The sequence below is a fragment of the Suricata suricatta genome, chromosome 5, assembly GCF_006229205.1.
Source record: "Suricata suricatta isolate VVHF042 chromosome 5, meerkat_22Aug2017_6uvM2_HiC, whole genome shotgun sequence".
Lineage (NCBI taxonomy): Eukaryota > Metazoa > Chordata > Mammalia > Carnivora > Herpestidae > Suricata > Suricata suricatta.
The window spans coordinates 153,357,083-153,373,281 of record NC_043704.1 but is presented as its reverse complement, the minus strand read 5'-3'; the positions used below and the strand labels follow the sequence as shown (position 1 = coordinate 153,373,281).

General features: G+C 56.0%; 1 protein-coding gene across 1 annotated transcript in view; it reads left to right on the top strand.

The window, feature by feature from the left end:
- Window positions 1-16,199, top strand: part of XYLB (xylulokinase) — a 52,590-nt gene that overhangs the window by 10,160 nt on the left and 26,231 nt on the right. Inside the window, exons 3-11 of the mRNA XM_029938790.1 lie at window positions 136-258; window positions 732-814; window positions 8,005-8,074; window positions 9,732-9,812; window positions 12,835-12,921; window positions 13,419-13,547; window positions 14,198-14,263; window positions 15,440-15,512; window positions 15,966-16,025. Coding sequence (XP_029794650.1) covers window positions 136-258; window positions 732-814; window positions 8,005-8,074; window positions 9,732-9,812; window positions 12,835-12,921; window positions 13,419-13,547; window positions 14,198-14,263; window positions 15,440-15,512; window positions 15,966-16,025 — 772 coding nt within the window. The remainder of the gene's footprint in view (window positions 1-135; window positions 259-731; window positions 815-8,004; window positions 8,075-9,731; window positions 9,813-12,834; window positions 12,922-13,418; window positions 13,548-14,197; window positions 14,264-15,439; window positions 15,513-15,965; window positions 16,026-16,199) is intronic.

Here is a 16,199-nt window from a genome sequence, read left to right as displayed (position 1 = left end):
GGAGGGGCTCGCCGCCCAGGACTTGAGAGCCCACAGACCGGCGGACACAGGCCTAACCGGTGACCGCTCGAAACCTGTTGCGGGGGGTGGGCGCGCTGTGCCCGTGAACTTTGTTCCTCCCTTGGTTGGCACTAGCGCGCCCAGGTCAGCGTACCCAGAGCTGCTGGCTCCGGGACGGGCTGGCAGAGCCAGGCTGTGCCTTCAGACTGGGGGTGCGGTGCGGGGGGCTCCTCCTCCTTCCTCCGGGAAAGAACCCAGGTGCGGTCAAACCCCTCTCCTCAGGGGCCAGGGAGGCGGGCCCCGCCCAGAAAGCCCCCCAGACTCTGCGTAAGTCGGGTCGCCCGGCTGTCCCTGGCAGCAGCGGTACCGCTGAGTTCGGTGGTCCGCTCTGTCCCGACCCTGTAGGTTTCTGGACAGTGATTGTGGCCTATGGGAACAGCCCAGGGGCCTTGTCTGCTCTCTCAGGCCCCTGCCGAGGGGACCCCAGAGATTTCGGGCTCCCAAATACCGCCTCTCCTTCCGTTCCCTGGAGGACTTACTCAGGCCCCCTTGCCAGGTTCAGGAACCATATGAACCCGTCTTGGTCTTGTCTGGGCCCAGAGGTTGCGTCTGTTGCCATAGTTACAGTAGTGCACCCCAGCCTCCCGGGAGGGCCGCTCTTTGGGCCCTGCCCCCGACCAGTGCAGAAGCGGAGGCCGATTCTATACACCGTTTTCAAAATTGCCTTCCAGGTCAAAGTTGTTGCCGTCGATGCAGAGCTGAATGTATTCTATGAGGACAGTGTGCATTTTGACAGAGACCTTCCAGAATTTGGGTACGTACCTGGGGTGTGTGGGGAAGGGCTGGTTTTGGGGTCCTCCCTCAACCTTTTATATTCACTCATCACGCTATACTGGTGTGATCTTGTGATTTATAAAATATATATATTTGGTCATTCAGATGCTCAAGATAGATTTCTCCTGTGCCCTTGGTCTTCACCCACAGTTCCTGGCTCCCAGCTCCCGGAACTCTTGGAATTCCTAAGGGCTGAGAGGCTGGAAGGTGTCTCTCGTTATATTAATGAAGATGACTTTGGACCCCACCCAGGGGTGGGGCTGGTGGCCCAGAAGCTTAGCCTTGTCTTTAGAGGGTTGGAATTTTCAGCTGGAGATTGCATGGCCAATGACCAATGACTTAGTCATTGACCTTGTAATGACTTTGTAATGAGGTCTTCTAAGAACCCAAAAGGACTGGTTCGGGTGGAGGTTGGGCAGAGTGGAGTGCCTGAAAAGGAAGCTCAGTGCCCTAAGTGTCCCTTCATCCGGCTGTGTCCTTTATCCTGTCCTTTAACTCCCCTGAGTTCTGTGAGCTGCCCAAGCAAATGAAAAGAACTAAGGTCACTGGAACCTCCGATGGGTAGCTGTTTGGTCAGGAGGTAACGGCCTCAGCCTAGCATCTGAAGTGGGTGGGGAGGGCAGTCCTATAGGACTGAACCCTTAGCCTGTGGCATTTGATGCTGTCGGACCTTCTGCTGGTGTCTGAGAACTGTTTGGTGCTGCGCGTAGGGGCCCGGCCAGCCCCTCCCAACCTCCGCCGCACTGCAACTGAGTCCAAGAACCGAAGAGTTGAGTTGCTATATCTGTAGATCTGGCTTGGTCACACTGCAGGAGTCTTGGGTAGACCTCTCAGCATCCGTGCGCGCGTGCCTGGAATGTGCTTTCCTCCATTCCTGCCCAATTCCACGCACTCATCGATCCCTGCGTGCAGTAGGTATCAGCTGAGACTTACTTTCAGGCACGGACTGGGTGCTGGGATTTGATGCCTAACCAGAGACGTGGCGCTAACTCTTCCAGAGCTTCCCACTGTGTAGGGGAGACTGACATCAGTCCAAGAATCTCACAAAAGAGCATCTGGTTATAAACTCAGAGAACACTGTTAAGGAAAGGAACTTACTTCTGCAAATGTTTATGATAAAGGAATGTGACCCGGACTTGGAGGAGGGGTGGTCAGGAAGGGTCCCTAAGGAAGTAGTACTTGAACCAAGGTCTGAGTGAGTAGGGGAGGAAGAGAGACCATTCCAGGCAGAAGGAACAGTGTGTGCAAAGGTCCTGTGGCAAGAAAGAGCACTGCTTATTCAGGGACTTGGAGAAGGCCGGCGTGGCTGAGGACCAGAGAGGGAGGTAGAGGCGGGGCCCAGCTGTGTAAAGCTGGGTTTGTCTTCACCCTAAAAGCCATGGACAGCCGTCCAAGGGCCATGGGGTGGGGGTAAGGTGTGGCATGGTTATATTGTTTTGAAAAGACCGGGATCTTTTGGGTGTGGGCCAGGGTGCATGCTGGGAGACCATGGAGGTTTTTCAAGGTCTTCTGGGTAGAGAGGATGGTCTTGGAGGAGAGCTTCAGGGTTACACCGGCAGGGCGTGGCGCAGGGTTGCAGGTGAGGAGGGAAGGGGAGGCCCGGCCTTCTGCACGGATGGTAGACTGTGGAGGAGAATTGATTCGGGGAGAAAGAGGAAGAGCTGAGCTGCTGGGGAGGTGGCCGGGCTGCGGAACAAAATGCCACAGACGCGTGTCTGAAGCAACACAACGAATTTTCCTCCAGTTCCGGAGCCTGGAAGCCTGCGGTTAAGGTGCCGGCAGGGTTGGGATCTCCGAGGCCTCTCTCCTGCAGATGGCTGTCGGTCCCGCGGTCACCCTGTGCGTCCCTGGTGCCTCCACTGGGTTGTGCCCCAGTCTACCTGTATAAGGACACCAGTCATACAGGACTGGGGTCCGCCCCAAAGATTCCGTTGGAAGTTAATTGCCTTTTTCAAGGCTCCTTCTCCAGGGACAGTCATGGTCCGAGGTACCGGGGGTTCGGATTTCAACACAGGAGTTTGGGGGGATATAATTCAGTCCATAACAGCCGTGGACTTGATTCTGAGGTGGCTCTGAGAGGTCCTGGTGGAGGTGACCCTCCGTGACTGTTTTATTTTTTATTATTTTTTAAGGTTTGTTTATTTTGAGAGATAGAGAGTGTGCGCATGCAGGCTGGGGAGGCGCAAAGAGAGAGGGAGACCGAGAACCCCAAGCAGGCTCCTCCCTATCGGCGCGGTAACGGGGGGGGGGGGGGGGGGGGGGGGGCGTGCGGACGTGAACCTGAACCGAAATAGTTGAATGCTTAACCAACTGAGCCACCCAGGCTCCAGGGCACCTGGCTGGCTGTGCTGGCGAGCGTGGAACTCTTGATCTCGGGGTTGTGAGTCTGAGCCCCGCAGTGGGGGTGTAGATGACCAAACAATAAACCCTTTGGGGGTGCCTGGGTGGCTCAGTCCTTACGTGTCTGACTCTGAGCTGGCGCTGGTGGCTGGCGGTGTGGAGCCTGCTTGGGGCTCTCCCTCTCCTCTCCCTCCCTCCCTCTCAAAATAAATAAACATGAAAGAAAAGGATACGCTTCCCTGCTGGCCCTTTGTGCCGCACACTCGCTGCTCAGCGTGTTGCACCTTTCCCCTCAGCTGCTGCGCGTCCTTTGAGCTGAGGTTGGAAGCCATCTTGGGTTTGTGTTACTTCCTGTCACTCCAGGCCAGGTGAGTCTGAGTTGTCATAGCTCGTGTCCTTTAGGGGACGGGTCCATTTCTTCTAAGCTATAAAATTTGTGGCCCTAGAGTTCTTCATCACGTGCTTTTCTTTTCCTTTGATGTCTCTGGGATCAGTAAAGTCAGACGTCAACTGACAGAGCCGCCCAGCTGCCCCTTCCTTTTTCTCTTCTTTCTTTCTTTTTTTTTTTAAGATTATTTATTTTGAGAGAGAGAGCACGTGTGGCATGCAGGAGGCACAAAGAGAGAGGGAGAGAGAGGATCCCAAGCAGACTCCGCACTGTCCGCACAGAGCCTCACGTGGGGCTCTAGCTCACGAACTGCGAGATCATGACCTGAGCCAAAGTCAAGGTCAGACGCTTAACCGACTGAACCACAGGCCGCCAAGAGTTTGTCCGTTTTATTGCTCAGTAGTATTCAGTTATATGAATGGACCGCAATTGGCTTATCCGTTCATCTGATGAGGGACATTTGGATTGTTTCCAGTTTTGTATTGTTATAAATAAAGAGGCTATAGAACTCACACAGTCTTGGTGTCAACAGAAGCTTTCATTGGTCTGGGAAACGAAATACTCAGGAATGGGTAAGTTGTGCGGTAGGTTTTAAAACCACCCAAGTTCTTTGCCAAAGTGGTTGTTTCAGTGCAGGTGAAACAGAAGGTGTGTAGCGAAAAGTCTTGCTCCTTCCGCAACCTCACTTCTTCCCTCCTGCCCTCCTCGACGGAGGACTCTCGTGGGTTTTTATGTGCCTTTCTAGCGGTTTCTATCAAAATACAAGCTGACGTGAATATTTGCATTTTGTCCTTCGCTTCCACATGAAAAAAGTACTGGACGTGCCATTCTGCGCTTGGCTTCACTCATTTCACGATAATTTGGCTGTGTTTCCACGCCTGTACTAGAGCTTCCGTGGCCTTTCTCTGTGCGATGCGTAGTTTTCCGTTGTGTAGATAGAACTGAAGCTCCTCAGGCGGTTTGCAGTGAAAACTGAGGAAGGGAGTTACCTGACCTGTGACAGACGTGTGCCGGTGTGTCTAAGAGGAACGTCTGGAAATCGAGGAGCGGAGAGACGTTCGATTTTGGACGATGTGGCCGCGTGGCCTCCCGCAGGGACTGTGCTGCCTTACACCCGCCGGCAGTGCCTGTTTCCATGGTCCGGAAGGTCGGGAAGAGTTTTCACCAGTCAGAGGTGGGGGCCGGCTCTCTGTCACTCTGCTCTGCGTTTCTCTTGTGGACGGAGGTGAGCCTCTTTTCATATGTTGAAGGGCTCCTTGAATGTCTTTCTCTGGCAAGTTGCTTCTCAGGACCTTCGCCCAGTTTTCTGATGGATGGATTTTCTCCAGGAGCTCTTCAAATGTGAGAGCAATGGACTCCGTTGATGAATGAATTGCAAACAGGTTTCTCAGAGTTTTGTCTGTTCTGTGAATGGTCGGTGGCCGCACGTGGGCTTTTGTTTTCCGTGCCGCCCAGCTCCTCAGTCTTCCCTGTTGCGTCTAGATTTTGAGCCACAGTTTCAGAGCCTTCCTCATTCCAAGACCGGGAAGGAATTCACCATTGTTCTCTTCTGGCTCTTCTAAGATTTCAGTTTTCTGGGCTTTATCTGGGTGCGTGGCATGACGTGTGACTCTCCAGCTTTGGTGACATTTTTTTAGAAGCCCGTCTTTACCTCACAGATTTGAGATGCCATCTCTCTACGCTAACTTCTGTGTGTGTTTACGTCTTTTTCTGAGCATTTTCTGTGGGTCGGTTCATGAGCCCGTAACATGTTGTTTTAGTTATTCTAGCTTCGCAGTATGATTTAATTTCTGGATTTGTTGGTCCCCAGTTTGTTGGTCTTCATTTTCAGTTTCCATGGCCATTCTTTCTTGTTATTTTTTCCCCCTTGATTTTAGGTTGAGAGAGGGAGGGAAGAAGGGAGGGAGGGAGGGGGAGAGAAGGAGAGAGAGAGAGAGAGAATCTTTTTTTTTTTAATGGTTTTTTTTGTTTGTTTGTTTTTTTTTTTTGGATACAGAGAGAGACAGAGCATGAGAGGGGGAGGGTCAGAGAGAGAAGGAGACACAGAACCAGAAGCAGGCTCCAGGCTCTGAGCTGTCAGCACAGAGCCCGACGCGGGGCTCGAACACACAAATGTGAGATCTGACCTGAGCCGAAGTCGGAGGCTTAACCGACTGAGCCACCCAGGCGCCCCGAGAGAGAGAGAGAATCTTAAGCAGGCTCCATGTTCAGCACAGAGCCCAACATGGGACTCAGTCCCACAACCCTGGGATTGTGATCTGAGCTGAAATCAAGAGTTGGATGCCCAATTGACTGAGCCCCCCGCCAGGCGCTCCCCCTGTTCTTTTTTGATAATGTACCTTAGAATCAGCTTTCAAGGTTCCAGAAAGCAAAATTGTTACTATTTTTATTGAGCTCATATTACATTTACAAGTTAACTTTCACAGAACTGACAACTTTGTGAGACTGAGTCTTCCTATCTAAGCACACGTTTTGTCTTAACATTTGTTCAGGGCTTCTTTTGAATACTTCACATGTATCATCTTTTATTTATTTATTTAGAGAGAACAGCTGGGGGAGGGGCAGAGAGAGGAGAGAGAATCCCAAGCAGACTCTGCACGGTCAGTGCAGAGCCCCATGCGGGGCTCGAACCCACAAACTACAAGATCATGAATCTGAGCCAAAATTGGATGTGCAACCAAATGACCACCAAGGCGCCCCTGCGTCACATGCGTTTTAATATATGTGGCACGTGGCTTGTGCACCTTGGGATGCATTACAGAAAGGACGCAATTCCCCTGCCCGCCCTGCAGCAATTCCCTGGCCCGCCCTGCAGCCGGGTCCTTTGCAGTGTGAGTTTGGAGCTCCGTCAGTCAAGAGACAGAGTCGTTCCCTGACCTGTTGATCTTAACCAATAGACAATGTGAAGTAACACTGTGACTCAGACTTAGTTCTAAACCTGCGTCCCAAGAAGGCCTTGCGCACTCCTGGGCTCACTCTTGGAACCCGTCTCGCCCCCACGTGGCCCTGCTCAGGCCAGCCTGCGGGACAGTGGGAGTCACGTGGCCGAATTGCCCCCATATCCCAGCTACGAGCAGAGCCCCCCCCAGCCGCTCACAGCTGACCCCAGATGCCTGGGTGAGCCCGGCCGAGCCCAGCCCACGACCGACAGGATTGTGAGCTAAGTGAGCCTAGTAGTTTCGAGTCACTTAGTTGTCAAGTGGTTTGTGACCAGGCAAAGCCACCTGGTACATAAAACTCTGTGAACTTATTTCTCACTGTCCTGTCTTTATACTGAGGCACGTGAGGAATTTGGTGACAGAGACTGACCAGCCAGGACCAGACTTCCTTCCCTCCTCCTGGGCACAGTCCTGACTTCCTGGCACTTAGGCTCAGCCGGGTGACGTGAGTCCCGGCCAGCAGAATGCGGGAGCAGGTGAAGAGGCCCGTCCGCAGGACCTCACCCACACAACCCCGCTGCAAGCCCCTGCCCTGGTTCCTCCTCAGTCCCTTGGCCGGACGGGAGTGTCCCGACGGGAGTGTCCGGGGCGGCCCTGGAGACCAGTTGGAAGCGGAGAGTTAGCGTCTCCTCCTGCAGCCCCGGCAAGCAGTCCACTCTGCCTCTACTCTGTCTCTGAACATTTAAGTGAATTTATGTACTCTGTGATATTTTTTGACAAGTTTCTTTTTTTTTTTCCCAAGTTTATTTTGAGAGAGAGTCCCCATGAGCAAGTGAGGGGCAGAGAGAGAGAGGGAGAGAGAGAATCCCAAGTGGGCTCTGCACCATGTGGGGCTCGATCTCACGAAGCATGAGATCATGACCTGAGCCGTAATCAAGAGTAGGACACGTAACCCCCTGAGCCGCCTGGACGCCTCATTTGTTTATAGGAAAGGTTGCTACTCCTTTAACTTTTTTCCCTGATGGGATCTTTTGAAAAATATCAGTACTATTGAGTATAACTTGCTTACAAAAAAAGGGCATCCACTGAAATGTACAATTCAGTGCGTTTTGGTAGAGGCAGACCTATGGCTGTGAAAGCACCAAAGTCAAGATACAGACTGTCCACGTCACTCCCGGGATTCTTTGTGCCCCCTTCGCGGCCCCTCTGTAGCACACGCCCCCTCCCTCTCCAAACCCAGTGCGCCTGGGAGGGTTCTGATCCAGCCCTGTGTCCCCAGCTCTCACGTGGCCACAGCGCTAAGTGACGCCTGCCTGCCTTCCCAGGTGAGCCCCGAGTCTTAGGAAGGCCTCCTTTTGCTGGTGTTTTCTGAGACTGTCACCACTGAGCAGTCTCTAGGACGTCTCTTCCCACCTTGCCGGCACTGTCCAGTCTCATTCAGTATAGAGTCCCCATCGAGGGTGGGGAAAGGGCGTTTCTTCTTCCCCTGGAGGGAGCCAGGGTCTGCCCCCATTGGCCCCTGCCCGGGGCTCTGCCCAGCACCCTGTCTTGTTCTCCTGGTAGGACCCAGGGTGGAGTTCACGTTCACCAGGACGGGCTGACGGTGACATCTCCAGTCCTGATGTGGGTCCAGGTAAGCGCCGGGACCCCCGACCCTCTCCCGTCCCCAGCTCGTCTCACTGGTGGACGCACTGATTTCCTGGGAAGCCCTCTGTTGAGACCAGGTCCTCCCTGGGAAATGGAGCCTGCATGGTTCCCAAGGCTGGACGCAGCTTCCCCCCACCCCGTGCCGGTCGTCCCGAGCCGAGAAGGCACGCCAGGGGCTTGTAGGTCTGGTGCTGGGTACTTGCAAGTCCTGCCAGTCAGTATCCATCTTCAGAATGCCGCCTTCCCCAAACCTCTGCCAAACACGCCGCAGGCAGGCCCTGTGGCCTCCCTTGCAGCCCAGGATCCAGACACGGCACTGGTGTCTTCGTGCTCAGCCCGGAGTCCTCAGCTCTTGAAGCAGGAGCCCCCTGAAAGGTGGGTTATGGCCTGACCAGTCGGATCCTGACGGACCCCTAGGCAGGCTGCCTGCTCAGGACCAGCAAGAGGGGAAGAGCCTGTAGCCCAATACGGGACCAGGCGTGCGGCCAGCACGGCCGGTGCGATGGGGCTGAGGCCTGCCGCTGCGTCCCGAGACTCCACCCTTGGGAGCCGGCCAAAGGCGGTGCTTAATGTGTCCCCCGAGGCTTGTGCAGGCCTCCCATGCCTGTGTCAGCGATTAATCCCCTGTACTAAATACTTTGTTAAGATAATCAGTGTGATTAAAAAAATTTTTTTTATCAACTTGACCCTCCTGGGGTCAACTTCAGGGGGGCTGAGCCAGGCCAAGGGTGTTGGGGGTGACAGGCAAGAATTGGTGTCTAGAGGTCCCACTGATCATGTCAGGGGCTTCTGATAGGTTAAGGCCTTAACCTGGGGTGCTGAGCAGTGGACAGAGAGCCAGGCTGGGGGGTGGGCCCACGTGATTTCTGATCGCGAGCAGCCCCTCGAGATTGCACCTGTTCTGGCTTTGCCAATCCCTGCTCCAGGGGTGCCCCGCTCCCTGCCTGAGGTTGGGCAGGGGGCCAAGTTGGCAGCCACAGGCAGGGCCGTGAAAGGAACCCCCCCCCCCCCCGCCGTGGGGGTGGTGGAGTTGGGTCAAAGCTCCAGGGGCTGGTCTGTCCTCAAGGGACACGCGGCCCTGGGCGAATCTAGTCCTGCCCTGAGGGCTCAGGGTGAGTGTCAGGCTCGGCTGGGCGGCACCGTCTGTCGCACGCTTGGTGCAAGGTGGAATGGGGCACTGGGAACTACGGCCCAGTGCCCTCTACCTGCTCCTTCCGGCCTGGTGCCCTGGACATGGGGAGGCCACGCCCGTCCCACTCCGATGGGGCCGTCCACTTCGCTCTTCCCTTCTCTGTCGCGGTGAAGTCCCACCACTAGTCCAGTGGGTTGAAAATGCAGATCGAAGAAACCACAACACGCCCCACCTTATTTTTGCCCTTCCCGGGTGCTTGGAAGTCACCAATTGGGAGGCAGAATTTGAGGACCCGTGGTTTCCGACTCCTCTATTTAAACTATTTTGATGCTACTTCACCTCGTTACTCAGCTGATCCCGAGTCAGATTCGTTATCCTAATGCTCACGCATCCCAGGCCATCAGCCCTTTACTGGCTCCGGGGCAGCGTAGGCGCTTAGGGTCCAGCGTCGAGGGGGGTGGCCCGCCTGACTGCGTGCTTCAGGGCAGTCACGGGGGCGCTTTCTTCTCAGGCTTTGGATGTCCTCTTGGAGCGGATGAAGGCCTCCGGCTTTGACTTCTCGCAGGTCCTCGCCCTGTCCGGGGCCGGTCAGGTTTGTCCGCCGCAGCCTCTGTGCCGGGTGACCGTGGGGCAGTGGGGGGCTGCCCTGGGGGGACGCTTGTTCTTGAGAGCCACCGAGTGCCAGTGCGCACATGCCAGGGCTGTAAGAGACACCTGCCGCTCTCCTGCCTGGGAGGACGCATAGCTTGCCTCCTTGCCGAAGGATCCAGGCGGTTCGCACTGAGCGCAGTATATTGGAACCAGACACGGTGCGGGGAGGGAGAACTGGAGGGGGGAGGAAGCATCTGATGCGCGTTTTCGATGCCTGCTTTGGGGCACGAATATTGCTTTCTTGTTTCCTGGAATAGAAGCAAAGCTAGCGCCTGGGGGGCTCAGCCGGTGGAGCCCCCGACTTGGGCTCAGGTCACGATCTCACCATTTGTGAGTTTGGGCTCTGCGCTCACGGCTCGGAGCCTGGAGCTGCTTCAGATTCTGTGTCTCCCTCTCTCTCTACCCCTCCCCTGCTTGCGCTCTCGCTCAAAAAAAACCTAAAAACTTTTAAAAACAAAAGAAATTATACTTCTAACCATAGCAGTTTTAGTAGCAAGATGAGTGGCAGTAACAAACAGCCTGAGCACTCGGTGGGTGCCAGCTGCGGGGCGGGGACACCGGATGATTGTGCGAGGTGGCGGTGAGGGCGGGGAGCACAGGAGTCCTGGGGCGCACCACTTATAAGTGCTTATAGGCACTGCTCCAGGCATGTCCCCCAGCTCCCGGGTGCCCACCTTCGTCTGCCGCAGGGTCAGTGGGAATGTTAAATACATAGAACAGTGCCTGAAAGCTTCATTTAAGGTTGAACTACTGCCTCTTTTCTTTTTTTTTTTTTTAATTATTTATTGGGGGTGGTTTGGTCGGGTAAGTGTCCAACTTTGGGTCAGGTTATGATTTCACAGCTCGTGGATCCGTGCTGACAGCTCAGAGCCTAGAGCCTGCTTCGGATTCTGCGTCTCCCTCTCTCTTTATGCCTCCCCCACTCACTCGCTGTCTGTCTGTCTCTCTCTCTCTCTCTCTCTCTCAAAAATAAACAAACACTTAAAAATAAATGTAAGGGGCACCTGGGTGGCTCAGTCGGTTGAGCGTCCGAGTTCGGCTCAGGTCATGATTTGATTTCGTAGTTTGTTAATTCGAAGTCCCTGCTGTCAGCACGTAGCCCGCTTTGGATCCTGTGTCCCCCCTCTCTCTGCTCTTCCCCCGCTCGTGCTGTCTCTTTCAAAAAATAAACATTAAAAACGAATAATACAAATAAATTTAAAAAATAAAGTTTATTTATCTTAGTGTGCATGTGAGGGGCAGAGAGAGAGAGAAAGAGAGAATCCCAAGCCCACAAACCGTGAGATCATGACCTGAACCAAAATCAAGAGTTGGACGCTCAACCGACTGAGCCCCCAGGAGCCCCTGGCTACCGGTTTTATCATCATTGCCATTTATACGGGAACCCAGAGGCACAGAGGGGTGACGGCGCTTACCCAGGGTCACACAGCTGCTGGAAGGGGAGTCCGGACCCAAGCCAAGCCTTCCCTCTGAATCACTTTGCTCCAGGCCTGATTAGCCTGTCTTCCCATCTTCGTTAGAGAGCGCTTACTGATGTCTCTAACGCCACCTCTTCTCCCCCTGCCCCCAGCCTCACGGGAATTACTGCCCCTGTCCTTGTCACACTAAACAGATTCTCTGAGTGATCGCATCCACTTCTCCTACCTAACCCCCAGGCTGGGACACCCTCGCCCTCCTGGGCATCGCTCCGACCCCATGGCCGGGGATCCCAATTAATGTGCTAGACTCTGTGCTCTGTCTTTCCCCAGGGCCACAACCCACCCCTCATCCTTGACCCCATGTCTAAAGGGTCCCCCATGTCCCATTGATTTTGTTACATGACTCTTGAATCTACCACCTCTTCTCCAATCTTGCCTCTGTTTCTCCAGGCCGAACATGTATGACTTTTCGCTGGGCCTCTGCTTCGGCCTCCTTGCCTCCCATATACCTTCTTTGTGACTCCTGAAAACCCTTTTATACATTCAGCACTGGCCATGTCACTCCCCTGCTAATCCAGTGTCTCCCCCAACCCCCCTCTCCATAAGCCCCAGCCTGCTGAGCATGGCTGTCCAGGCCCTGGTGTTCCGGCTGTCCCCACCTTCTCCCACCTGAGACCCAGCCCACTGTTCACAGCGCCACCGTTCCGGGGCGCCTTGGGGGCTCAGTCGGTTAAGCATCTGGCTTCGGCTCAGGTCATGATCTCACAGTTCATGGGTTAGAGCCCCACATCAGGCTCTGTGCTGCCGGCGCAGACCTGCTTGGGATTCTCTCTCTTTCCCTCTCTCTGCCTCTCCCCTACTCACGCTCTCTCTCTCTCTCTCTCTCAAAATGAATAAACTTAAATGAAAAGAATGCCACCATTCCCCACACCGGCCACCTGTCACCGTGCTCATGGCATGGGGCACCCACACGCGCAGCTCTCAGCTCCTCTCCTGCCCATCACGTCCACCTCTGCCCAGGAGTGCCCCCAGTTGGCTAGATGCCCCTCCTCTGTGTTCCCCCGCCCTGCCACTGGGCATCCGTAGAGTTTTATAATTGCAAACTTGTGTCTTTTCCCCCGACTCAACTCCAGCATCAAGGCAATGGGAACAGTACTATCCTATTCCCCTGCCTCATTGCCTGGCATGAGCTAGGTGCTCAACAAATGTTGGTTGAGTGGATGAATGGGTGAGTGGATGAAGGCGCGAATGTCAGATAATAATATGAGCGATCTGTTTAAATGCAAGTTTACAAAGGTGCCAAATCCAGAGCAGGGGTTCTTTCTTGGATCTTTGCTGTACGTTTTGAGATGAACAGGGCAGAATTCTCGTTTTCGAGAAATGAAAACCAGGTCTCAGAGAGGTGAGGAGTTCTGTGACTCAGAAGTGGCAGGGGCAGCCTCGGAGCCCAGTTCTCTTGGTGTGCGGTCTGGAGCCATCCTGTGTCCCCAGGAGGGGACACGGGTGTGGAGCCGAATGAACATATGCCTGGCTTTTCCCTGACAGCAACACGGAAGTGTGTACTGGAAGGCTGGGGCCAGCCAGGTGCTGACAAGCCTGTCACCAGACCTCCCGTTGCATAAGCAGCTGCAGGTAACCGCGGCCACGTTGTGGGAGTCCGGGACAATTCTGGAGGGGGGGCGGGCAGGACGCAGGCCCCCCTCCCTGGGGGCCCTGAAGGGTGTGGGAACTTGGCCCGGGCCATCCTGCTGTGATATCCCTGGTGTCCGGACCAGGGTGGCACCCCTGCAGTCCTCGAGGGTCCCTTTCGGTCCGGTCCGTGTGGCTCTGGCTCGTCCCCCCACCCCAGGGATCTCCCGGGGGCACGCAGGCTCTGCCTTCGTCATGTCCCGGCTTCAGATGCCCCTGTGACACTGCCCTTTCCCGCCCTGCCCCGTGCCTTCCGGTGTCCTCGTTAGAACCTTCCACCCCGGGCTTTCCAGGGGACAGACCCCGCTGAGCCGGGCCAAGGTTGGGGCTCGAAGGGCTCGTCGTGGGTCTCCCCCCGTCACGTGCAGGGAGGAGGCGCCAGGGTGGCTGCCAGCGACGCGGGCACCGGGCAAGCCCGCACCTCGGTTCCTCCCCTCCAGGCCTGCTTCTCCGTCCGCGACAGCCCGGTATGGATGGACTCCAGCGCCACAGCGCAGTGTCGCCGGTTGGAGGCCGCCGTGGGCGGGCCCCGCGCGCTCAGCAGCCTCACTGGCTCCCGGGCCTACGAGGTGCGCACCTGCCAGGGGTCGGGGCTGGGGTCGGGGCTGGGCGGCTGGGGAGCCGCGGACGTGCCCCCCCGGGAGTCACAGCCCCCGGCTCCGGGCGGCCCTGCCTCCTGCGCCCCTTTCCCCGGAAGGGGGCCGAGGCCCGAACACCGCGTCTGGTACAGGGGTGGTGGCACCTCGGCTCCGGCCTCTAAGCTGGGGCTAAAAATAGCACCCACGCTGCAGGCGGTTTTGAACCTGAGAGGAGTCAATGCACGCAAGACACTTAGTGTGGCTCCTGGAACCGGGAAAGGAAAAAAAAGATGGAAGAAGAGAGCCTCTTCCGGTTGTCCGCAGCGCCTTTCCAGGGCCCCCTGCGATTGGCCCAGCGCGGGTCATGTGACCCCTCCTGCCCCTGGAAGGAGGGGGTGGGGCAGACCCCCCCCCCGCGTAGGTCCTCAGGCCCCGCGGTGCAGGTGCTCCGGGCTGCGCCTCACCTTGTGGGGTGAGGAGCGGGGCTTATCCTGGAGGCGGTTGGGCAGACGTTTCCAGGCCGGGGGCCTTCAGAAAGCGTTCCTTACCCGAACACCTGGAGCAGGCCGCGCGAGCCTCTTTGTGGAGGCGATCACGGCACACAGCATATGGGTTTTTAAGAGTTTGCACTCTTTTCACAGCGATTTACAGGAAACCAAATCGCAAAGATTTACCAGCAGAACCCCGAGGCCTACTCGCACACGGAGGTTGGTTAAACGTTCCCGTTTGATTTCAGCCACTGTTGAATTCCTTTTGTGATAACTTGCCTTTAGTTATCTCATGTGCATCAGCCAAAAACATTGATTAGCAGACATTGAAACTGATGTGTTCGGTTTTCCGTATTCCTCATTGTCAAGCTGCTTCCAGAGAGGAAGGAAAGAATGGAATCATGAGAAAGAGAAGGCAGGGCCTCTCCTGACCCCAGGGGGCACTGGTGTGTCCCTGGGGCCATCTGAGTGGGAGGTCCAGGTGCCCTGCAGTTTCTGCCTTCTCTGTTTCCTGCATGTTGATGGCTACCAGGCGCTGACTGGTGTGGGCTCGGTGTTTTCCCCAGGAAAATGCGGAGAGCTGAAACCTGGGAGCTCCGATTCACTCCTTGACCCTCAGTTGCTGAGAGGCTAGTGATTTTCGTCTCTGAATAATTAGAAAGCCTTCAGCTCGTGTTCAACCAAAGTGCCTTTTTCGTCTTTAAGGGCTAACAACCTCCGGTTTATCATTTAACGACTCAGGGTTCCAGGTGACTCTGCAGCACATGCCTGCAGATTTCGGGGTGGCGGGGGAAGGGCAGAGATGTAAAACCCTCTCCAAGTTCTGTGTGTGGAACAAAGGTGGCCTGAGCAGGGACAGGAGGCGCTGGCCCAGGGGCCCGTGCTTCCGGTGCGGAAGCCTGAGATCCATTCGCAGGCCCCCAGCTTCCCCGGGACTGGTTCTCACGCACGTTGCTCTGAACTTCCCCCTACCCCCCAAGCGTGTCTTTGTTGGATCTGAGTCCTGGCCTTAGATAGGAAGACCCTGTGACTTGGACATAAGACCCCAGGCAGGGAGGAAGGCAGTCGGGCACCATCCTTCCTGGATGGCGGGTGCAAGAGCCACCTCCCTGGGCATGGCTTGGGCAACAGGGCTCGGAGCTTTTTGGCTTTGTCGGACTTTGTAGTTTTCTGGCCCAACAGAAACTGCAGAGCGAGGTGCTCCCCCAAGGAGCGTTGGTACTGTGCACGCTCACATGCTTTGGTCTCCGGGGTATTCAGTCACTACCATTACCGGGCACCTTGCCCAAAGGTGCCACGTCCAGCCTCCATTGAAAACTCTCGTGTTGTGTGCATCAGAGGATTTGGCGGTCTTCGGAGATGAGTCCTAGCTCGCTGTGTTTCTTCCTTTTGCAGAGAATTTCTTTGGTCAGTAGCTTTGCGGCCTCCCTGTTCCTTGGGTCTTACGCCCCCATCGACTGCAGCGATGGTAAGCCTTCGGAGTGCTGGGGGCCCTGGTGGGTATGGACGTGCGGGCAGCACGAGCCCCGTCCGCCCGGCTGGGTGCCAGTCCTGTAGCCCTGTCACCTGCTGCCAAGAGGGGAGCACATTAGTTACCTTTTGCTGCGGAACGAATGCCCCTGGTGCCTAGCGGCTCAGACCGCACATGTCACAGAATGTCTGCATCTGGGAGCAGCTCCGCAGGCTCGTGTGGCCCAGGGGCGCTGATGGGGTGGTGTTCCCGCTGGCCACCGGGACCAGTCCTGTGACCGCTTCCAGGGCTCCGGACATAACCGGTTTGAGGCCTGTGTTCTCTCCACGCGCGCCTCCCATAGGACCACTCCCGACGCTGTGGCTGGATCCCCGCCCCCACCCCCACCCCCAGGGAGGGATGAGGCGAGAGTGCGGCCAGGCGGAAGCTGCACAATGTCTTTCACCTTAGTCTTGGAGGTGCCGGACCGGCACTTCCATCCCACGCTCCCGGTCGCACCGACCTACCCAGGTACGGGAAGACAGGGACCCCACAAGGTGTGAGCAGCAGGATTCAGGAAGGGGCACTGGCCATCTCGGAGCCTGGTTCCCACAAGGGGTCGTTTTTGGGGGAACTCAAGAGCGCTTCTGGAGTCCAAAACCTTGCCAGAAATAACTGCCGGCGATGCCAGAGACGAAGGGGAGC